Source organism: Micromys minutus (genome assembly GCF_963924665.1).
Source record: "Micromys minutus genome assembly, chromosome: 30".
NCBI lineage: Eukaryota > Metazoa > Chordata > Mammalia > Rodentia > Muridae > Micromys > Micromys minutus.
The window spans coordinates 19,814,502-19,839,099 of record NC_137965.1 but is presented as its reverse complement, the minus strand read 5'-3'; the positions used below and the strand labels follow the sequence as shown (position 1 = coordinate 19,839,099).

General features: G+C 47.0%; 1 protein-coding gene across 1 annotated transcript in view; it reads right to left on the bottom strand.

Annotated features, from left to right (window-relative positions):
• The window catches only part of IGF2R (insulin like growth factor 2 receptor), a 79,694-nt gene extending 55,808 nt beyond the window's left edge, over positions 1–23,886 (bottom strand). The window contains exons 1-2 of the mRNA XM_080941859.1: positions 23,303–23,886; positions 2,841–2,980 (exon numbers count right to left, since the gene is read on the bottom strand). Coding sequence (XP_080797985.1) covers positions 2,841–2,980; positions 23,303–23,436 — 274 coding nt within the window. The 5' untranslated portion in view covers positions 23,437–23,886. The remainder of the gene's footprint in view (positions 1–2,840; positions 2,981–23,302) is intronic.
• Between the last annotated feature and the right edge of the window lie 712 nt (positions 23,887–24,598).

The window sequence follows — 24,598 nt, the reverse complement described above, 5'->3', positions numbered from 1 at the left end:
ATTCCTCCACCTGCAAAAAACAATATGCTGGGCATGGAAGACACAGCTCACTGTGCTCCCAGTTAGACCACAAACAGCTGTGACTTCCTGATAGCTCTAGTGTGCTAGTGTGTATGCATGTGGTGTGCATGTTTCCCTCAGCCCCTCTAAAGGCAGTTAACCTTCATTCTCTCAAGATGGAGCCTGAGTATTCTTACCTTACTTCTTACAAGGCCCACCAGAGACACTTAGCTTAGACTAAAAAAAAACATTTGTATTTTGCTAATTAAAACAATGAATTCTATAGTGACTCCTTCCAGAGTCCCATTTTCACTTCTAATCACTTAAAATGTAGCCCAGATGGTTTGTAAAGCACAAACAACTACACAAAGGGAACTATGTGGTCAGTAGGTAAATCTTGGTCATGTACATTACTGTCTCTTCTTCACTCCATTCCATCAGGTAGACACAATACACAAGTTCTGATAGAATCTGGGAGTTTCTGAATGGTTCTGATCAGCTGTGTGCTCCTCCTAAGGAGCTCAGCCTCCTCTATATCAGATCCTGAAGTGGGCCTTCCTGGCTCGTGACATGCCCTACCCATCTCCACCCTCCACAACCCTCACCCCACCCCAGCATGAATTGTGGTGCTTTGCCAACAGGGACAACTACAATCATAAATTCCTGGAAAGAATCTCTTTCCGGCATAAACTCATACTAATAATTTAAAAAAAACAAATGTGTGTGACTATGGAGGGTGTGCAATGTTGCCTATCACACAAACTAATTATAATTTCTTTGGAGGGTTATCTTTAGCATCAACACACACATACACACACACACATACACACACACACACAAAACAAAAAAACAAAAATACAAAACCATTCTTTGCCCACCTCTGCATCAGACCTAACCTTAGGATGTTATTAACTTAAGAAAACCCTATTTTCCAGCAATGGATGGGCTGGTGCACTATCAGATGGTTGTCATGGAGACCATGTGCTGCTACCTGCTTCTCTGATATGTTCACCCATACTTTCTTTCTGTTGCTTTGATTTACTGCTTCCACATGGGAAAGTGCAACCTAAGGTGAACATAGGCACCATCTTCCCAGGCCTTGGTCATTCATATTTGGTTCCATAATGAACTCTGTCTCTTAGTCCTTATAAGGTAAGAGCTATTTTTTTTCTGTCAAAACTGTGAAATCACAAGTATGATTTAAATGTGAACCACTCACTAATGTACTACTGAAGCCTAAAACCATGGCACAATTACTGTAAACATGGCTTTGTCTATTTTTCTCTGTTTATTTTTGATCTGCCTTTTAATATAATTACTGAAAAACTAGTCCATCCTTAGCAAACTTAATTTTTAGATAGTGTTAAATAGCCACTGCTGGTATTTTAAATGTTCCTAATTTTGATGACAAAAAAAGATAATTACAAACAAATTTAAAGCAGTAATAACTTGGGCCCCCCCCTTTAAAAAAAAACATTTTTTAAATGGCAAAGAATGCAGTTATCAACAGGAAGAAGAGCTCACAATTGTCAGGAAGCTGTGATGGTGTAGGTCAAGAATAAAATGAGATGGGACTATTCTACCATCAACCTTACTCATAACCTACTATGGCTACCTTCAGCTCTTCCCCAGATTAATATGTTAATCAGGGTCAAGCCTCACTATTCCCACTCCCTGGGCAAAACTGTACACAGACATCCAAGACCCAGTGTCCTCCCCTCCTGAGGATATCTGCTTTGACCCATCTCAGTGGATCCTGGCAGGGCTTTTCCTCACCAAGGGGCCCTGACCCTCAGAAAGTATACTTAAGAATGACTGAACCAAAGACAGGAAGGACTTGAGTCCAACAACTGTCCCTGACTGTGAGGCCACACTACCAGCAATCCCTTCCACCAAGAGGCCATGAGGTACAAAGTAAATGGAGGTGAAGGGAGAGGCTCAGTGGCTAGGATCACTTGTTCTTTGAGAAGACCAGAGTTCCGTTGCCAGAACCCACATGATGGTCCCGAGGACTCAATACCCTCCTCTGAATTCCAAGGGCACTAGGCACACATGTGGTACACAGACATACATGAAAGCAAACATTCTTACATATAAGAAGAGCCATACGGGTAGAAAGCATCTTTCCATATCCAACACCCACCCTGTTACCCTTTCTAATTAATGTCTCTATGCTACTCACTAGATGGAAATAACCTTACGTTGTCTCATATTGGACATTCAGACTGAAAAATCAAATTAAACATAAATTTTCTCCAGTTTGTGTGTATGTCACCTGCATGTGGTAGCCAGTGAAAAACAGAGGGTGTTGTTACAACAACTGATGCTGATACAAACAGTTGTGAGCCATCCAGCATGGGTGCTTGGGGAAAAAAGACAAAAAACAAACAACAAAAACCAAAAGAACCCTTAGGTCCCCTGGAATATCAATAATGTTCTTAACCACTGAGCACCTTGCCTGCCCTAAATTGTCTTTTACCATTTTTAACTATTAAAAAAGTCACCTGGGTGTGGAAGAAGTGGAGGCTTTCAGTGAAAGCACAGCCTGGCTTTTATTTTATTTTATTTAAAGTATTCTAAAATGCCTAGGGGCTGGAGAGGGTGCCCTGTAGGCTCAGCACTCAGTCCTCTTCCCAGCACCCATCCATGCCTGGTGACTCACAACCACCTCAGCAGACTCCTGAACCATAAGGTAAACAGCCAGAATGCTCTTTTAGAAAAGGTCTATAGACACTACATTAATTACTTTATTTAAACATGTATATACATTTATTGTGTGTGTGTGTGTATGTGTACAGCTATATCACAGGGTATGCTCACATAAAAGGAGCTTTACTTACCCACTGAGTGACAGTTTTCTGTCTTTAGGTCACACATACAGACAGCAGTTGTCCGCCCACACCTGGAGATATCCACATTTCCACAGATGTTGATCTTGTAAATTGCATTACTTTTGGAATCAACAGCTTCCCATGTGTAACTAGAAAGAAAGAAAGAAAGCTTGTTACTGTTATTGATCTGGCAATAATGAACTTCTCTCCGGCCTGGCATTCTAGCCATATGTGCTTCAACTACTACCAATAAGAAAGTACTTCCATTAACCAACAATACCAAGTCAAATGCAGCAGAACTTTTGAAAAGCGGTACCAGCTGGCTAGGAAGACCTCAGATCACACAAACCCACCTGTGTTGTTCTAACAGCGTCAGCTTTATTAAGCAGACACTAGAACAAACTGTGTGTGAACTGGGACTGGTCCAGTCACTCCAGTCTGCTGAAGACCCAAATGACTGTTACTTTAGTTTGCTTTGAATTATCATTATTTTATGTGTATGGATGTTTTGCCAACATGTCTATTATGCGCCTATGTAAAGTGCACAAGGGTTCCAGACAGTGTCAGTCCCTCTGGAACTGGAGTTACAGGGGTTTGTGAGGTTCCAGGGAGTGCTAGGAATCAAACCCACATCTCCTAAAACAGCCAGGGTAACTGAGCCACCTCTCCAATCCCTCCATGGGACTGTTTTTAACTCTCAAGCCTTTTAACTTCTTTGAGACAGGTGAAACTTCTGATGCCCCTGCCTCTACCTCCTGAATGCTGAGATTATAGACTTACATCACCACACCTAGACTTATGTGGTTGCTGACCAAACCCAGGCTTAGCTGAACACTAGGCAAGCCCTCTACCAACTGAGCTCCTTCCCCAGTACTGGGGTTGTTCTTTTAAGAAATGAGTTGTAATGTGTGAAGCAGGCCTGCTTCTGATACAGACTACAGTCTAGGCCTGAACTGACAAGTCTGCTCAGTGAGACAGCTCTACTGTAGGCTGATTCACTAAGGAGGTGGCAGAACATTCTAAGAGCCATCAGCAACCTCAACACCTGGAATAAAATCAGTGAAGTTTGTTCATTCGGCCCCAAGTAAATTATTCTCAATCCTCTACCCTTCCCAAAGGAAGAGAGTGGGTAAAAAGTTTCTTGAAAGGCTAAATCAGACTTGCTGGAATAAGCTTATCCAGAAGTAGGGAAGTGAGCCAGCCCCCACCCATTCCAAATGTATTATCACATTTGGCTCTTTGAGTATGACCTCACATTAAATACCCGGAGAAGTTCCCAAAGCCTCCAGCACTGCTCCCTCCCTGGCAGCACCACCAGCTCATAGACAACAACTCACTTAACCTTAAGTCCAGAGTCCAGTCAGACTTCCACCCCTCCCCCATCCCACCCCAAAGCATCTGTATCCAGGCATCTGGCAGGTCTGGGGAATTTGTGGCCACTAAGATACTACAAACCTGAAAAACCAGTTACTTAAGTGCTGGGCCTTGGGGTGATGTCAGGCTTTAAAGCAGGAACTACTCAACTCTGACAGACTGATTACCTCCAGAGCCAGATCTATTATGCCAGAGGAAAAAAATCTCAAGCAATCTAGCTGACCCAGAGAAAACCATCAATAAAGCCTTGTTTCTTCCTCTGGCTTGGGGAAGGGGGGGGGGGGGGAGGAAAGAGGCAGGGCAGCAGGAAACTTAATTTGTTTCACAGTGTGCATAGTTTTTTTTGAGGGGAGACTGGAACTTGCAAATGTCCTTCCGCCTATGTCTCCCCAGTATTGGGGTTACAAAGCCCACTACAGGGCTTCTGAAGTACTCCTTGAGAAAAGCAACGACATATAAAATGATAACAGTTCCCAGGTCCCTGCAGGGCCTATTCCAGTAAGGGAAGGAAAGTAAGTGAACGTGAGCACAGGACAAGCTCTGCTGGGAACTGAGCAGGCACATCACTGAAGATGACAGACAGACAGACACAGCTCTGTCAGGCTGGGAAGTCTAAACTGGAACTTGCTCTGACAAACAAGCAGCAGAGCTCCAGGGGCGGAGAAAAGAAAGGAAAGCTACTTGGCCTAAGCTGCAGGACTGAGTCAGCAGCAGGTGTGGAGGCCACAGAAGCCACGCCTGTCCTGCAGTTTTTAAGTATATTTGAAACAGTGAAGGCCACAGCACATATAACTTTCCTTAAACTTTTAGCTAGTACTTGCAGGAGATTGGTACATTTCTATTTCGAGAATGCTAAACTCTCATTCGGGGTCTGTGATTAAGTTTTTCCAAGCTGGCAGGCAGTTCATTGAGAACCTTAGCCTGTTATCATTACAGCTCCTCATGGTCCAACGACTAACGTGCCTACCCACACCACAGAAAAAAAGCTAGCAACGAGAATTCAATCTCGAGGAATGCAGACAGAAGGAAAGTGAGAGGGTAAAATGAGCTGTGCAGAAGTCAGAAAGAAAGGCTGCTTTCTGAAGGCGTGTCTTTTTTTCTATTTGTGTCTCATACAAAATCAAAATGGAAGTCATGATGGATATAGGGAAGGCAGATCCTATTACCTACTGAACAGACTTTCTCAGGAATTGACTTAAGGGCTTACTTACAGGCAGCCCTCTGTAGGCAGAAGCCCTCAGCCCCATCAAACTCACCCACAGCTCCGGGTGGGGGTGGGGCACTAGCTCAGCTTAGTCCCATCACTCAAGAGCAAAGAAACAGTTGCAGAGTTTTCTAAACTGAAACCTGATGACCTGCAGGCTATTAACACTTGAGAAGGCCTAATTCCAGCAAACACTGCAGCTGCTTTAAAACAATCCAACAGGCCTGGCACCTGAGCACCATCAGGCAATAACGTGTCAGGAACCTCATGGGAAACTAGTTAATTAGTTCTGCAGAATAGTGAAAGTGAGCCAGTATGCAGAAACATGTGCTCTGGTACTGTTACTTTAAAACTACTTTATAATAAGCCCAAGAGTGGTAGAAATACATGACAATTCTCTCAAATGCCATGTTTATTAAGGAGAGGGTTGCACGTTTGCAGCAAAGTGTAACCATACAGTGGTACAGGCCTGTTTCTCTAGACCAGGTAGTGAAGGAAGGAGGGTCAATCGTTCAGACAACCCTGGCTACACCCCGGACTAGCTAGAAACCCATCTCAAGTCAGGCAGAGTGGCCCATGCCTTTAATCCTGATGCTCAGGAAGTTGATGGTCTATTGATTTCAAAACCAGCCTGGTCTACATTGAGAGTTCGAGGACAACCAGGGCTACACAGAGAGACCTTGTCTAAAGAATGGGGGTGGGAAGCAAACACGTCTGAAGTTGTCACATCTGAAATTACAAACTAGATGACTGTAAATTACCTGGCATACCAAAGGCCAAGCAGCCAAAATGGCTGCAATCATTCTTGAAATGAAGTTTGTAAAAAGCTAAAAAATCAGTATGACCATATTAAAGAACCCAAGGGTAAGGGCATTAAAGTGCACAGTTACATCTTTAAGGGGCATGAAAGTTTGTCTTTTATAAAAAATTCTCTATTTAAAACAAATATTGATAGCCAAAATTAAAATTCCATCTCATAACAACAGTTCAGTGCTAAGCAAGTGCAGCACCTTAGCTGAGAGGCCCCCCAAAATCCACCCTTACCCAAGTTTACATAAGTGAAGGAGGGAAGGCAGACAGGGAAAACAAAGCCTTTATTACAGCTTTTAACCCTAACAAACAAGGCTCTGAGAAAGCAGCTGTGAGCAAGGTCTCCACTCACACCCAAGCAGCAGGCTGACATGCTACAGCAGCTATGGCACAAGAGTGAAGCCCAGCGGACTCCTCACAGCCCTGTCTACTCAGTCACTGGTTCCTGGCTGAGTTCATCTTATCTGAGGGACTGTTGTGAGCAGCGAGGTGGAGTAGGGAGAACCTGCAAGGATCAGGGATCCAGTTGGTCAGTTTGAAAGTCTTCCCTACCACTGCAAAATTCAGTCAGTCTCCTCAAATGAGAACGCCCAGTTGTAGCTAGAACTACCCTTCTGGGCACTGAGCTCCATGGAGAACCCTTGGCTCTGATCATGAGCATCAGTCTCAGAAGTGGCAGGGTGCACACCTCTAATCTTAGTGCTCAGACTATACCGAGAGACCTGTCAGGGTTCAAAAAGAAAAAAAAAATGGAAAGGAAGAAAAGCAAGGTATATCCCCAATTTCCCACCTCATTGTGCACCCTTGAAAAACTCCAATTCTTGATACCATGTGCCACAATGGCTCCACTATGTGCCACAATGACTCCGCTAAGCCACGGAGTAGACATTCGATCCTTAGCACAGGTGTACGATGTCTGGCCTGACACATGTTCCTCTGGAATCTAACTCCTGCCTCCAGAACCCTAGCCAGCAGGGAAACACACAGCCTTAAGGCTACTGGCATGGAGGTCTGAATGAAAAATGTCCCTCATGGGCACATGCATTTGAACATGTGATTTCTAGTTAGGGGTGCTCTTGCTGAAGGGAGCTGGTCACTGGGGGCAGGCTTTGAGAGTTCCCAGCCACACCCAGCCTTGGTCTTAGCATTTTATCAAGCATCAAAAGTGACTAATCCAGAACCCTGAGTTTCATCCCAAATACCACATATAAATTAGGCACAGTGGTACATGTATGTAATCCCAGCATGTGACAGGTAGAGTCATAGCAAGTTGGAGATCATACTGGGCTATATGAGACTGTCTCAAAAAAACTGCAAGACAGGATGGTTCTGGGACACTTCAATTAAGTTCTTCAGTCTGAACCATGACAGCTCTCTGACCACAGCTCCCCTGAAGGTCACCTGCACTGAAGTTCCAGGGCACTACTACTTACTTACCAAAACATCCGAAAGGAAGCCAGGCTAAGGCCATACGTGAGGCCCTCACTGGGCTATATATGTCTCAATATATGAGACTCCTCTGCACTAACCCCTCCCCTAAGTGACACCTACCCCAGCAGCTGCTCCATCTTCAACTTCAACTCTCTTGAATTCCTCAACATAGGAGGCAAAGTCCCAAAGCTCAGAAAAAGTGTGACCTCACCGAGTGTCACCCAGCTATGCAATAGCTAAGCCAGAACAAATCCAGGGTTGCTGGGCCCCAAGGGTAAGGGTTGCTCTGCAGGATCAACTATCTCATTTGGTCTAAATTTAACATACTGTAAATTTTCCAGAAAATATTTTGTTTCAATGGCAACCCTGAAAAACTCTAAAACTACAGTTCAACCTTGTTACACTCATACAACACCCAAAACCCGTTCAAGTTGGAAGACGTGGCACAGATACTTCCAAGTTCTTGCTTTTCCCAGCCAGCGGTGCACAGCACCGTGTTATTTAGTCACACAACATTAAATCATTCCTTTACATCTGAATTATAGAAACTTACTTTCCGGTGTACGATGTCAAAACTCATCAGGATCTTGAAAGAAGGCCAACTTCTCAGAGTAGCTGAGCCTCTTGAAGGAAACCCTGAGAACAATGCTGGCCCATATCACCTGGGACACTCAAGAGCAGGCTCCTTGTGTCCTGGCCTAGATGCCAAAACTAGAAAAGCACACCCAGTTTTCAGCCTCCTCTCCTGCAGCAGGGCTCCTCCCGCTGGCCTGGCTACTGGGGTCTATGCTGGTAGAACTCAGAGCAGAGAATTCATCCTCTTTGCTGCTCCCAGACCTCCTTCAAATGGACTATATAGTTCAGCACAGCCATCAGTAATCTGGTTACATCAGACACAAACCAACGGGTCCAGCGGGAAAAGGGAAGAGGCAGAAGTCCCACATGGCTAAGTATTTGATGGACTATCCCCAATTTTAAAATGAGTGTGGTGGTTGAAACACTGTCAACAAGAGTGATTGACAGAGGTAGGTGTGGAAGCACATGAGCTGAGCCCACCCCTCACTAGACATTGCCAGCTTACAGACTGTCACACAGGGCACTCCCATTGCTCTAGAAAGTTCTACCCACAAGGCCCACGACAGTGGCAGCCAGAGAGCCAAGGGCAGCAAATTCACGTGGTGGCACTTGAGCCAATTCCATATGCCTGCCCAGGAGCAGGAATGATTGATTGTAAGAGAAGCCCTGGGTATGGTGGCAGGACACCACTGGATGCTTTGAACAAATACCTCTCAATGGTAATGCCCTGTCAGACTGCAGTGGCATGAAAGAAAATGGCCCCATACACTCATAGGCAGTAGGAGGTAAATCCTCACTCACTTGCTCTTCCTGCTGCCCTCAGACCCAGAAGGAGCTCTCGGCTCCTTCCTGTATAAGAGCCGCCATGTGTCTCTTCACGGCTATGAAACCCTAAGACACAGACGTAACCTGAAGGGACTTCATTTTTTAAAACCTTAAAGTCTGTGAAATTTATGAGGCATCCCAGCACTACCTGGCCATGTAGCCACGAGTCTATCTCCAAGAAAAACAAATAGTAAACTGCATGTGGTGGGATGTCCTAACAGTTGGGGAACTAAGGCAAACAGCGCAGTGGGTAATGGTCTCACTGTCAGGTCTGACAACCTGAGTTCCATCCCTGGGACCCACAAGGTAGAAAAAAACCATTTGCTCCTTATTATCTGAGCTCCACACTTGTGCCATGGGAAACAGATATCACATACACAACACATACATAAGTATTTTTAAAATTGCAAAGCTACACACGCATACTTTTAAAAAAATCCCCTGAACCCAGCTAAACACCAAGTGTGTTAGTCAGCAGCTCTTTAGGAGACTGAGGCCTGGTGTGCACAAGAGAGAAACCTTGTGACACAGTTAAGGCAGAGACTGACAGCTGAGCTTCTCTTCTGACCTTTCCATTTGCATGTATGAATCTGTAATCTGTCTTCCTTAAAAAAAAAAAAAAAAAGTTAGTGGTCCACATAGAAAAATGCACATACAGTACAGTCAGAAACTAGCTGGGGGTGCTTTTCTGAATTCACAGTGAGCACAAATCTGACTCAACCTGAACTTGCGAATGTGATTCTGCTTCAGGCTCATACACCCCATCCTCCAGCAGAGCATGCAGACTAACCAGTGCTTCAGCTCATATTCAACACACTGGCCCCCAAATCCAGTCTCCACTGAGGGATCAGCAAGAGATGAGATACGGTCCCTAATGGGCCTATAGCAAGGCAAGTAGGGAAAAGTGTAACTTGTGGGCTGTGTACTATGAGACAAAATCTGCCCTCGCAAGGTGACTCACTCACCCTAACCAGACGATGACAGTAGGAAACACATGAGTTTGACACAGCAGGACCCAGGATTATATAGGAAGTACTTCACTTCCTAATCTAACCAACCCACAAGACTGGATAAAGATATGAAACCTGACCACAATGAGAAGGTGCACACAGGAGTGTCAGGCATTAGTCTGCCCTTCCTAGAGAGCTATACAGGCTCTGAAAGCAGGAATCAATTGGGTAGAGGGGAATCTAGCCTGAACCCCTAAACCAACTGTGACACTGAAGTACTACATTTTCAGAGGCTGAGAGGCAGGCAGCCAGGGTCCAATAATGTCTTTGAGTCACATCCTGAGGGAGTTATAGCAGAGGCAGGGTGAGGAGAAAGCCCAGAAGCCTCTGGAAAGGCACCATGGTCACAGTAGAATAACATACAGACCTGGGCCTATAGGCAGAGTGGACTTCATATACTCTCTGAAGTCCAACTTCCCTGACCACAAAAGAGGCAAACTCAAAAGGTCATGAATAAGGAGGAACCTAGATGAGGAACACAGCACTGTGATCTAGCACAAGGATTCAGATTGGTTAAGATCTGAATTCAAAAAAAGACAAGCTGGCTTGAGGCCTCCAAGAAAATGCCACATGACACTGACAAGGGGGTGGAGAGGGAAGGGAAAGGAGGGGCAGACCCTTGTCCTGGGCCACACCACCAGGATGCTGATGCATCTGGGCTCCAGTTACAACTCCAGAGGCACTAAACCATGGCACATTTATGCACACACAGTGTTAGCCTCTGCATGGCTGTGATAAACATGTGAGAGAAGTTAAAAGAGGAGTTGCTTTGGCTCTTGGTTTCTAAGGTTTCAGAACATGGTCGTCTGGCCCCACTGCTATGACCTAAGTTGAGACTAAACATCACTGTTGCTTCACTGAGCCACAAAATACAGGGAAGAAGGGAAAGGCGAACACTCGGGCAGGCCTCTACAAGATGGCCTACAAAGGTGCGCCCTGATGATCCCCTTCCTCCATCTAGGCACCACCTCTGAGCACTGCTGCCCTCTCCCAGGCATACTGTAAAACTATGAATGTTTGATTAGATCAAGGTCCTGATAACCAGCTACCTCAGTGACTTCATCTGTCACTAGAGACCAAGGTTTCAAAAACACAAAGCTTTGCAGGGGAGGGAGAAGGGACACAGTTCATACCTAAACCACCCACCCATCCCCACCCCCACCCCATCCCACCCCCACACCAGCTGACAGGGCGGGGAGGGGGGCTGACACAACAACCAAGACACCAGACCACAAAGACAGACAGCTTCTTCCTGGTTGTCTCCTCTGGACAAGCCAGCAGCTGAGCCTCCCCAGCCCTAAACTATCCAAATGTGACCGCTAGCAGCTACCATCATGAAGACCGGCCAGGTAAACCTGGACTGCCTGGTCACACAGGGGCCAGAACTCATAAACAAACAATACTGCCCTCCAAAACACATGGCTACCAGGAACCTCCCAGAGTGTGGCTTTGCTTAGTTCGATGCCAGCACTCAGGCTGCAGACCAGGGTTTGAGCTCTCAGACCTACTCCATGCACGCTTACCTGTAACTAGGGTTATTTTCTCATTTTAAACGGTGATGATCTGGAGGCTCTCTTGCTTCACTCTTAACTTCACGGAAGGAAGGGGGCTGCATTAAAGCTCAATGGTTGAGCATTCCCCTCAGTGTATGGAACTGCCTGAGTTCATTTTAGTATCAAAACTTAAAAATGCAAAGCTGTGCTGGGACATGGCAGCTCCAAGAGGAGGTCTGGGGATGCCGTATGTGAGCACCCTACCCATGCAGCTAGAACTGGGCAGGTGGGGACAAAAGGCTCAAATATTAAGGGCCATCCTTGGCTATTAAGCTCAAGGCCAACCTGGGCAACAGGAGACTGTCCAAAAGTAAAAGAAGGAGAGGAAGAAGCCAGTGCATGCCATAGGCTGCACTGTGTGGATGCTGGCACGGTGCCAACTCAAAATGTCTCCTTGCTATGAGGGCCCAATTCTTTGGGGACCCACTGTCCTTCCTTTAGGGCCCTGACCACAGGGAGGACTGGCATTTTTAACTGCTAGACAGTCAGCTCAGCTTGTTGGTTTGTGATGCTGATAAGGCTGACAGAGGCTACCCATGCTGTTTCTTCACAAAAACTAAGTAGGTAGACCAGGACTTGTGCTTGCAATCCCAGCTTAGTAGACTGAAGCAGAAGGACTACTTTGAGTTCAAGGCTAACCTGGACCACTATGTGACATGTCTAAAAAGTCCTGCTCTGCAGATACTGGGATTATGCCAGGGGCTCAGCAAGAAACTCCAGTGGGCAAAGAGAAACTCACAAGGCCCAATCCTGTGGTGCATAGCTGTACCTCACTTAGAAACACAGCTCACACTTGAGCAATGACATACCTGGGACATGCCCTGCAAGGTTTGAACATAACCATTTAATCCTCACTGTCAAGGAGCATGCCAACCTCCCCGTTTTGGAGACATGAAACTAGAGCATGGGTGTAACTTGGCCTGCAGTCCCAGGTCACAAAGTGACCAACCACAGCAGGAAGAGGCGGGCCATGCCCTCTGCTCCCATCACAGACCACGTCCCATTGCATTCTGGCAGCAGAACTCTCACCAACCTCAGTACCTGAACGATAAGAAGCCCTCTGCACAAAAGAACTTTCAGGGTGTTTTATTTTGTTCTATTTCTCAGTCTCCTTTAAGTTCAGGCTGATCCACTTACCTTGGCTGCCAAATGATTATAGGTTATGAGCCACTGTGCCTCATTCCAATCTCGAGCCAATTTCCAATAGCTCCAAAGTCAATCCGGTCACATCTGAGATTCTGCCCCAGCTAAATCTCCACATCTGTCCTGTCCCATCCCTGTCCACAGCCCTCAGACCCCAGGCCCCAGTCTCAACCCCCTACCCCTAGCCCCCAACCCCCTACTCCCATCCTCCAGCCCCTGCCCCCAACCCCCAACCCCCGATCCCCAACCCCACTCAACATGTCCCCACCCACCCTGACCCTTTGGTCTCAAACAGGCAAACTTGGGCTGTGCAAACTCTTCCCTATTACATACAGAAACATACACGCCCCCCCATTCCCTTCCAGGCCCTTTACATTAGCACCTTACAGAAGAGCCTAGGCATAGCGAGCCCTTTCAGACCCACACCTTGTGCTTCCTCCCAAGAGCTCCTCCATCCTCTCACATTATTAAGGGATGCCAAGCCTCATGATGCCACTGGCTCACAGTGCTCCCTCTGAGAGACAACGGTAACAGATGTTGGCTTTCACTTCAGAGTAGCGAGTAGCACATTTACAGCTGGTCAGGTGAAAGGAGGGAGCTCGAGGAACAGTGATGACTCAGTGGGTACTGCCCTCATCACTTCTAAGAAGCCCTCTTCTGTGTCATTTCTGGTTTGGTGGCTTGTTCTATTTGCAGGCCAAGCAGAGGAGTAGGGAGTTTTTCCACACTAAGCATCTGCTTTAACATGTGAAGCTGACAGCCAGGCCTGTTGGCACAGATTGGTAAAACCAATGCCAATGGAGGCTGAGTCAGGAAGATCACAAGCTCAAGGGTTTGTCTTAGGCAACTCAGTGAAACCCTGGCTCAAAGTTTTCAATAAATACATACATTACACACACACATATACACACACACACACACACACACACACACACACACACACACACACACAAAACATACACATACACACAGATTGGAGATACAGCTCATGGGCAGAGTGCTTGCTACCTTATACACCAAGGCCCTAACTTCAATCCTTGGTGTTACCCAAAAAGAGGGAAGAGCTGGAATTAGAACAATCTTACATTTGGTCAAAGCTCAGTGGCCATGTGGCAGCTCAGTGGCAACACACACCCAAAGCCTCAACCTTAAAAGGCCACCTTTGGAACTTAGCTCCCAGCCCACTCTTCACTGCTCACATCTGCTTTTAAAATGTGTTAGCACATTCCCTGGTGTCTCCTACTCTAAGACACAGCTAGAATCAGTGTCACAAAGGCCCCAGGGAACTCGCCCTCTAGCGCTGACTGAGCAAGGGGAAACTCCCTCTAAAGGTCAGTGGCTGATCTGAAGTTTCACACCCGAGAGGACGGATCAACAGGATTTTCCTCCACTGTGAGGACCAACAGTGTGTGGAGGGATGGGTCTGTCCAAATCCAAAATAGGACATGACACAATCCTTGGCACCTCAAAAACTTGCCAGCAATAGCAGGTTTCCAGTTTTAGAGCAAGATGAAGTGACCAAATATTTTCCTACTAACCTCTTGGGGCTAACTACAGCAGACACTCAACATCCTCCAGAAAGCCGGACAGCAGGAGCCGCCAGTGGATACCTAAGTCAGCCAGGCCTTGCTGCCTCCCACTATAGATTAGCAACACACGGCTTGGTGGCTCATGCCTTTACTTCCAGCCCTTTCGAGACAAAGGCAGGCAACTCTGACCTAATCTCACATACTCACACACACACCCCGCCTCTCTACTTCCAGGAAATAGAATAAAGCAAAAAAGGACACGGGGCCCAGCCCAACAGGGGGCGCCTGCACTGGCATCTGCCCACACCCCACACCTACCGTGACCACAAGTTTTGTGCTGGGAAAAAGTCTTGCAATCTGCCAACTCAGTATCTCAGAACTGAGTGTGAGGTGGGACTACAGACCCACAAACCCACAGCTTCAACCCTTTCTTACACTTCCTGTGAGCAAGCACTCACTCACTAAGGCAGAAACTCTTGGGGGTACTAAGAGGTAACAAGAAGACAGTGACTTCCAAAAGTGGCTTCCAGTGGAGCAGGGAGGGCTCCTGCACTCAGGACACTAAGACAGGAGGATCACAAGTCCGGGGCTCCAGAGAGTTAAGTGAAGCAGCTGTGTGTGGAGGACAAAAGACCCAGGGGTGATCTGACACCAGCTTCATCAACCAGCTGTCTCAGATAGGAATTACATGGCCTGCCAACAGGCAGCACACACACTACCAACTATCAACAGGAGCCAACAGCTGCCTCCTGGCAAGAACAGCACTACTAGCTGAGTGACCCGCAGGAGAATAAGAAAAGACCAGCCCCTGGCATGTTCCACCCATTCCCCATCTCCCCCAAGACAATTTATAGCCAAGTTCCAACAAATGCTCCCAGCCCTGCCCTGAGCAGCTGCAAGGGCAACAGATCAGATGTCCAAAATGAGCACGAATGAGAACAGTAAGGAGGCCACTAGTCAAGGGCAACCTGAACACAGACAATGACCTAAAGAAATGGGCCCAAGATTTTAAAAAAAAAAAAAAGTTGGGCAAGCCAGGCATGGTGCTGTTTGTAATTCCAGCATCCAGGGTCTGATGTAGAACAATCGTGAGTTCAAGGCCAGCATGGGCTATGTACTGAAACCAGGTCTCAAAAAAAAAACAAAGAGCTGAGTGGTGGTGGTGCACACCTTTAACCCTAGTCCTGGGGAGGCAGAGCAGGCAGATTTCTGTGAGTCTGAAGCCAGCCTGGTGGACAGAGTTCCAGGACAGCCAGGGAAACACAGAAACCCTTCCCCAACAAAGAAAAACAAAATAAAAACAAAAATCCACAAAGCTGTGGGTCTATATCAAGGGAAGTTGCAACGCTTATAAAGCACACCCCATCCAAACCCAGAGCCATGAACAAAAAGTAAATAAGGCAAGGCTTGAGTGGGACAGGAATAACTCGGGGCACAGGCAGCTGGGCAGCACAATTAATAACTCTGACCCAAATAGAGACCATTTCTTCCAAACACATAACTCTTCCAACTGACTAGGTGGCAGGCCACAAGGGAGATTCCATTCACTGGCCACAGTGGAAAAAAAATAACCCCCCCTAAAAGTCATTTGTTGCTTTATCAGCACATTTTACCATAAAGAAATGACTGAAGCAGGCCATATGCTGGCTCCCAGTTCTTGAAGATCTGAAGTGAGGGTGACACAGGCCATGGTAGCTTCTAGTACATTCGGTGTCACTCATCAATGTATGTGGATACACATGCACCTGTACTGTGTGGTCTCTGGGACTCGGTCACAGGCCCCACCCTAAAGTTACTATCTAATCCTAATATCCTCCCAAGAGGCTTCTCAACACCAATATGGGATTAAATGTCTCCCTGTAAGAGTGCTGTGGGACTCGGGAAAACACATGGCTTTAAACAGTTTTAAAAGTATACTATTTCACATGAATGTGTGCATACCTGAGTGTAGATGTATATGCAGGTACCACACAGGATCCTCTGGGCCTGGAGTTACATCCGGTTTGAATTTGCCTGTTATGAGTACTAAGCACCAAACCCACATCACATTCCCTAATATAATGTAAATTAATTTTAAAGATTTAAGCTTTCAATTAAACACGAAAATTAGCTAGAAATTAGTAAGTGGGTACGAATAAAATAGAAAAAAGGTGACAATCAGAACTAGTTCTTCTGAATTGACTAAAATGTAAACAAACCTTTGATAAATACAGAGAAGGAAGGTGCCCACAAGTTCATGTCAAGAAAATGTTCAGGGGCTTAAAAGATGCCTCAGCAGTTAAGAGCATTATCTTAGTGTTTTATTGCTATGAAGAGACACCATGACCATAGCAACTCTTAGAGGAAAACATTTCATTGAGGCTGGCTTACTTACAGTTCTGAGGCTTAGTCCAGTATTGTCACAGTGGGAAGCATGATGGCAGGCAGGCAGACCATGGTGCTGGAGAGGTAGCTCAGTTCTACATTTGATCCAAATGCATCAGATAGAAATGAGACACACTAGGCCTAGTTTGAGCTTCTGAGACCTCACCTACTCCAACAAGACCACACCAACGAGCTTATGGAGTCATTTTCATTCAGACCACCACAGGTGTTCCCCTATCCTAAAGGACTATTCTATTGCCAGCACACACGGTGGCTCACAGCTTTTCTAACTCCAATCCCAGGGATCCAACACCCTTTTCTGAGGCCTACAAAAACATTAAACACGTATGGTGCATAGACACATACAGGCAAGATGCCCATACACATTAAAAATGTTAACATAAGGAAAAAGAAAGCCAGGCGTGATGGCAAAAACCTCTGACCACCAGCACTTTAGTGCTAAAAGACGGTGGATCTCAAGTTGGCCAGCCTGGGCTAGACAGCAGACTCTATCTCTAATTAACTTAATTTTTAAAGAAATTTTGAGGATGGGAAGATGCCTTTGCCAGTCAAAGCACTTGACTTGAACGTAAGTTGGAGCTCCAGAGCCCATGTTAAAAAGTCAATAGCACATACTTACATTCACATGGATGGGAGTGGAAGAGACAGGAAGATCCCTGGAAGCTCAGCCTAAGGTGTCAAATGTTTGTGACTCCAGAGCTCCAGAGATTGAGACAGGACGATCCCAAGTTAGAGTCTTGCTACCCTGCACAGGAGCCCCTGCCTCAACATGATAGATAGATAGATAGATAGATAGATAGATAGATAGATAGATAGATAGATAGATAGATAGATAGATGGATAAAAACTGATGCCATATTTAAATTCTTCCTATTTTACCCCTTCTCCCCCAAAGTACTAGATTACTAGAACATTACTGCTAAGTTCTACAAAAATGTATAGACCAGAAAATGTCTGATTCATACAAAATTAATTTCAATGCATTAAAAAAGAAAAAGCTTATCATATTCATTTTAAAAATGCAGCATGATATCACTTAAAAAACTCAGCTGCCAGGGCTGGAGAAATGGCTCAGAGCACTGGCCACGCTTCTACAGGACACGGGCTACATTCCCAGCATGCATATGTCAGCTCAGAACTGTCCCCAGCCCCACCCTCTGTGCAAGCAAAACACCAATGCACAGAGAATAAAAGTAAAATAAAAATCTTCAGCATCCAGGATGGTTCAGGGGGAAATGAACCTTCTCTGTCTCCTCACAAAAAATGTAACCAAAGATCCTAGAATTAAACAATAAGGAAATCTGTGCCCTTGGGGCACCCAGTGATTCCCAAAGAGGAGAGATACTATATGGATCATCTGAAATGGATGTCTGGGGACATCTTCCTTGTGTCACCTAAGTAAAGGCGTGTGGCGGAGAGCCAGGAGCATTACCTAACACCTAACAATGCACACACAGGAAGGCTCCTCCAGTGCTGAAATTCTGCCACAGCCACAATTTCTTAGGTTCTGTGGCTTGAATGAGAATGGCCCCTACAGGCTCCCGTGTTTAAACTTGGCCCCCAGGTGGTTGTGACACCTGGGGAGGCTTCGGGACTGTGGCCTTGCTAGAGGAAGTATGGCAGACTTTGCTTCAGGTGAAGCTGCCACTTGCTGCCATGCTAATCCAGCCAAGACAGTCTCTTTGCTATTGATGGTCTTGGCCATGGTGTTTCAGCACAGCAACAGAGACAGAAGACAGGGAGGGAAACATATCTTGACCCTCAACACCTGAGAAACCCCTGAGTTTTTATATATAAAGGATAAAAAACAAACTGCCAAGGGGTCAAAAGGCAAATTATTATCCCCCCCCCAAAAAAAGGACCTCTGCAAAGTCTGTGAAGGTGCCAATGTCATTAAGTATAGCAATATAAACAGGGGGACAGTTCTCCAACTGCCAAGACCAGATGCTGGCAAGGATGTGGAGCAGCTATAACTCTTGAACGCTGTGGGTGGGGATGCAGAATGGTATAGCCACCCTGTGCTACAGATTGGCAGTTCCCGTCCAAGACCAACGGGTGCAGCATAACAGAAAGAGCTCACCAGCTGAAACAAGCCCAAGATAATGTCAGTAACCTGACAAATGACGGGCCACTGTGGGCCCCCAGACCCAGCTCTGGACATTGCTGGAATCTCTGCACAGCACAATATGCTCTGAGTGCCAAGCTCAGAAGAGAGGAGATGGGACTAGGGATAGACTCTGTGGCAGACTGCATCACACACCCAGCAACCCCAAAACTTAAAAAAAATAAATAAAAGACACCCAGATTATTTTTAGAATTTCATTTTCTAAAACTCCTTCTATACATGAAACACTGATAAGACAGAAGCCTAAGGAGCTATTCATTTCTTGGAAATTTTTTAAGATGCTGGGTTGGTTTAGGTAGATGGTTTGGTTTGGTTTGGTTTGGTTTTGGTTGACTCTGTAGACCAGGCTGGCCTCAAACTCACAGACATCTGACGGCCTCTGCCTCTCAAGTGCTGGCTTGAGTTACCACCGACTGGCTAAAGATGCTGTTTTAAGAACTGAGAGAAGGTAAAGGCAAGAGAACCAGTTCAAGGTCGTAGTGAGGGCATGTGAGATCCTGTCAAAAAAAAAGAAAACAAAAACCATATTGAAACCATAATTAACAATCCTCGGCTAACACACACTTTTATGGTTAAAGGAAATGCATGCACACAAACGGAGGTGATCCAGGCTAACATGTGGCCCAAATTAGGCATATAAGCATTATTCTTTGGGAAGAGTTGCAGGAGAAGAAAAAAAAAAAATCTCTAGAGATAGCAACTAAACCGACGGCAGCTCCCAGCTGGCTTCATTATTCTCTGTCCTCGATATAATGAAACTCTCCAGCATTCATACCCAAACAATTTGGAGAAAACTTGTCCTGTATAAATTTCAAAGTAGTTAACCACCAGACCGAGCATTTTATAAGCAGTGCCAACTGTTAAGCCTTCCCCAAAGAACGCTGTGAACACCTAAATCAAGGGTGGAAAAATGCATTTTACATACATAACATGGCATTCGGCAAGGTTTAAAGTAGTGAGTTGAACTATTGAACAACTAGCCAAGAGCACTAGTGTGAGAGGTCCATTCTGAGGGTCCTGCATTACCTGGCTTCAGCCCCCTCCCTGTGTAGGACCCTCTCTTGTTCTGACTTATCCTGCCCCACTGACCACACGTTCCCCACTGCAGACCTTACCCAGGCCACTGCCACTACCAGCAGGCTCATCAGCCTAATGAGGTTTTCTCTATACCAGCACCCCATATCCTGAGACCCCTGAGTAATGTCTTCCATAGCATACTTCCCTCCAAACTTTTAACAAATATGTATTATCAGCCAGGCCTAGTAGTTCCTGAAATCCTGGCTACAACAGAGACTGGGGCAGGAAGTCGGCCAGTTCAAGACCAGCCTACACTTGGCAAGCCTTTGTCTCAGGATAGCTGACAGGTATTGTGTGTGTGTGTGTGTGTGTGTGCTGCTGAAATGATCCCTCCACTTGGGTTCCTTCACCCCTCCCCAAAGCCAAATTCAGTAGGAACTGCACCCCTATCCCAGTGCTTAGAGCCCTAGCTTATCTCGAAGCTCTGCACCACCCTGACACCCCAAAAATAGGTCAGGACTCCCCTCCTGCTCTCTGAAAATTATCCTCTCTTGAGAGAGGCTTTTCTCCCACAAGTCCAAGAATCAACTGCCCAGGCTTAGAAAAGCTCCATGATGCCTGGGCAGCCCAATACCTTTACAGAAATAACTTCCGGTAGTGTTCTGGGCACCAAACCGCACCACATCCATCAGATTTTTTTTTTCCAACAGGGAAAAATGTAGTCCCTGTTTCAGTTAGTTTACCAACCCCTGGAATACAGTCCTCGCCACATAAGGAACTGCCTCCATGTGACCAGGTGCCAAAAACAAACACAAGGGCACCAACTACAGCAGTCTTCTGTTCACTCAGGAGACCCAAGGGGGCTATTCACATCTCAGCCATGGAGCCTGCAGAGAGAGCAGAGAGGCAGCCAAACATGCCACGCTCCATGCTCCCTTGATACGAGTGGGCATTCTACACTGAACGTAGAAGAAATCCCTAACCCCCCCTGTGCATGCGCTAATCCTAAGGAACCGGAGGGTGACTTTATCTAGCAGTACTCAGCAACTGCCCACATTCCCAGGGAAGAGGCTAAAAAACATGTGGGAGAGACTCTAGAGGGCTGAGAGTAGAGCTCTAGAAGAAAACAGCTGCCTAGCTTGCCCCTGGCTTTGAGCTCCTGGCTTTAAGCTCCCAGAACCCAAAAAAAAAAAAAAAAAAAAAAAAAAAGGCACTAAGTTTGAACGAGACACTCGTTTCTGAGCAAGTCTCTACATACAAAGAGAGCATAATTACAGTCAGGGGATAGGTGAGAAGGACTGGGAAGTTCATATTCCTGAGGAAATCTGGAGGAACAACATTAGAGACAGTCAGAAGCTGTGGAAGACTCCTCTAACACAACCTTAGACCCTCTCTAGCACTGGGTCCCATATGGGACAGTGGCCCCAGTGTGCTGAAACAAAGGCCATTTCACAAGGTAGGTACCAGTATAGCCCCTGGAGATGTGGTGAAAGACACAAAGTTCAAGACAATAAGGTGACCATGCACAAGTGAGCGGCCCTGAGACTCCAGTGTCTCTCAACTCCCCTAGACAACTTTTACCCTACTAAGATATAAAGCTGGGAGGCACAGGCAGACAGATCTCTGGGTTCAAGGCCAGTGTGGTCTACAGAGTGAGTTCAAAGACAGGCAGGGTGACACAGAGGAACCCTATCTCCCCTCACAAAAACAAACAAACAAAAAAAAAAAAAAACCCTAACTAACTAACTCTAACTCTAGGAGGCTAGACAGATGGCTCAGCAGTTAAGAGCGCTTGCACAGGACCCATGTTCACTACCCCCAGCACCCTTGTGGAGCCCCACAGCCATTTGTAACTCCAGTTCCAGGGAATCCGATACCTTCTTCTAACCTCCAAGGACACCATGAAGGTATGTGGTCAACAGACATACATGCAAACAAAATACTCCTACACCTAGAATACAAAATATTTTCTTAAAATTTTTTTCAAAGAAACTCATTCTGCTGCAACTAGAGAGATGGCTTTTGGGGAGTGAAAGGAGGTTCCTTTCTTAGCGTCTACACAGGCTGCTCCCGACAACCTGTAACTCCAGCTCCAAGGAATCTGAGACCCGATTCTGGCCTCTGCATGGCAGACACAATGGGCCCTCGTGCACGCGTGCAGGCACACACCATTTTAAAAATAATAGTGTAAAAAAAAAGCGTGTTAAAAAAAAAAGCGGATTCTAAGGCAAGGCCTGTGGTAAAATACTTGCTTAGCATGCCTGAACCCTGGGTTGGATCCCCTTCAAAAGTTATCTAGAAAGATCATGATTTCACCAGCACTAGACCAGCTGTGTTCTTGGTTACGGCAGCCCTAAATCCAAAATTTCCTGTTCTAAATGTCCCCCTTGGGCCTGCTATTGTTTAAGGGGGCACCCTTCCTCCATATCTCGAAGTTACTGGGGCAGCCATTTATCTTTGGGCAGCTAATTGGTCTATGAACCGCAGTGCAGTAGTCTCTCCAAATACTCTCCAAGATGAGAAACAGAATTCTGGTCAGCTCATTCTCCTTAAAGCCCTACAAACTATTAACTCCAGGTGAGAGCAAAACTCTGATACAAAGGACTAAGGAGCCTGTAACTAGCAACAGAAACATGAAGTTTGGCCCAGAAGTAGGCTCGGATCTATTTCATTCTGACTCACTTATGAAAGTCAAGGGTAAAGCTGGCTTCAAGATTTTCTTCCCACTTCCTTCTTATCAAAGTTTTTTAAACAAGATTTGATATCCCTTCACCCTAAAGATCCCTGAGGCCAGTCTCCAAACTAATGATATTGGAAGTTCCCTAGGCCCACGAGTCTGCGTCCAACACCAACAAACTTCGACAGGACTGGAGATTATACAACCATGGATCCCAGAGCAGAAGACTTCACTAGAATAATCTACTCTGAAGACAGTGACATCATGTGAGCAACCACACAGGAAACTAACTGAGAGAAGTGAAGGGTAAAGTCTTGAAAGCCAACACAGATGACCACCTCAACCCTCGTCAAAAGAAGAAAAAGCGTCACCCACTGACAAATGGCTACTTTAAATAAGGGAAAATGAGTATTGCCATAGGAGGGGTCAATCTGCAATTAAAACCACCACCACCCAACTCCAAGATCATCGCGTGGGCTCACACTCCCTGGAGACTCTGCACACTAAAGGGGACGCCTGCGAAGCCCCGCGGCTGGAACTTCAATGGAAACGTGCAACGGGACAAAAGCCCAGCCATAGCTCTGCCCCCTGCAACTTCCGACGGGCACACCGGGCCGCGGGAGTCGCACAAAGCCGCCCGACTTATGACAGCCACAAGTGGCCAGGCACGGGGGGCTCCGTGGGCCAGCGCCACGGCGGCGCATCCTCTAGCGCCGCCGCGGCCACCACGCGGGCAACTTTCCCGCGGGGGCGGGGCGGGGCGGCGGTCTGCGTGTCCCCGGGGCCCCGCGTCTGCCACGCAGGACACCCACCTGCACAGGACGTCCAAGTCCACGGCCTGGGCCTGCGCGGAGCCCGCGGCTGCCACGAGCAGCAGCAGCAGGAGCGGCAGCAGGAGCGCGACGCGCGGCCCGGAGGGCACAGGTCCCGGCAGAACGGCCCGCATCGCGTGTGGCGTGGGGCTCACGGCGACTGGCCGTTCGGAGCCGCGCCTGGGACACGATCGCGCCGCCACAGCGGAGTCGAGGCTGCAACGGGAGCTGGAGGGAGAAAGAGGAGAGAGAGCTGGAGCCAGGGGGGAGTGAGATGAGGAGGCGCTCCGTGGCCGTCCCCAAAGCGTCACGTGACCGGAGTCGGCCCGCCCCTGCCCCGCCTCCCGCTCACGTGACGTCCTCGTTCAGGTGCTCTCCGCCCAGCCCGGGGTCACATGAGCATCGCACTTGCGCGGGACAGGAAGTATTGCGGGCCGGACATGAGCGCCAGGTACCTACTCGAGGCCTGGCAACCCCCAGGGCTTGCTCACGCGCCGCGAGCGGTGACGCCTGCGAGCCCAGACCTCAGTTTCCCTGTTCAGCACCCGGGTTGCGTCCGCGCTCGGGTGCTTCCTAACTCTCTTCTTCAACCGAGACCAGTACGGAGGCCGAGATGGAGTTAAGTGGAAAGGCCCAGGTTGATGCTTAGTGTTGCAGGTCGATGCAAGGTTAGCAGGTCAGTTTTTCTAGACTCCTGCGTGGGAGTTGCCGACCCGTGCCCGGGAGGGCCTCACAGGAGCTCTGTGGAAATGTGATTTCCCAAGCAGGGCTTTCTGCATCAAGTTAGGTGACTGTGATGGAATATGCAGTGTGCAGAAAACCAAAGTGTAATAAACAAATCACACACAGACACACAAAACTTTTGGTGTGAGACTCCTTCCTATGTAGCTCAGGCAGGACTGGAGTTCGGATCCTAGCGAGTGCTGGGTTTACAAGCATGTACCACCACTTCTGTTAACAAAGTTGTATTATTCTGTAAAGATATATGCAGCAACCATATTATGTAGTAAAAGTAAAATAAATATGGGGCTTAGGAAATGGGCCTGAGCTCAAGTCACAACACCCATATAATAAAGTCTGTAGCTGCAAACCCCTGGAACCTCCATGGGGAGGCAGAAATGAGGGCATCTCCTATGTTCGCTGGTCATTCAGTCTAACTGACTCTGGCCAGGTCCAGGTACTTGTCTCAAAGAGATGGAAAGGTAAACAGAACCTAGTCCTCTGGCCTCCAGGGGAGCTTGCAAGCATACACACAGGAAAGAATAAGGTAAATGGGTGTGGTAGCATACACCTTTA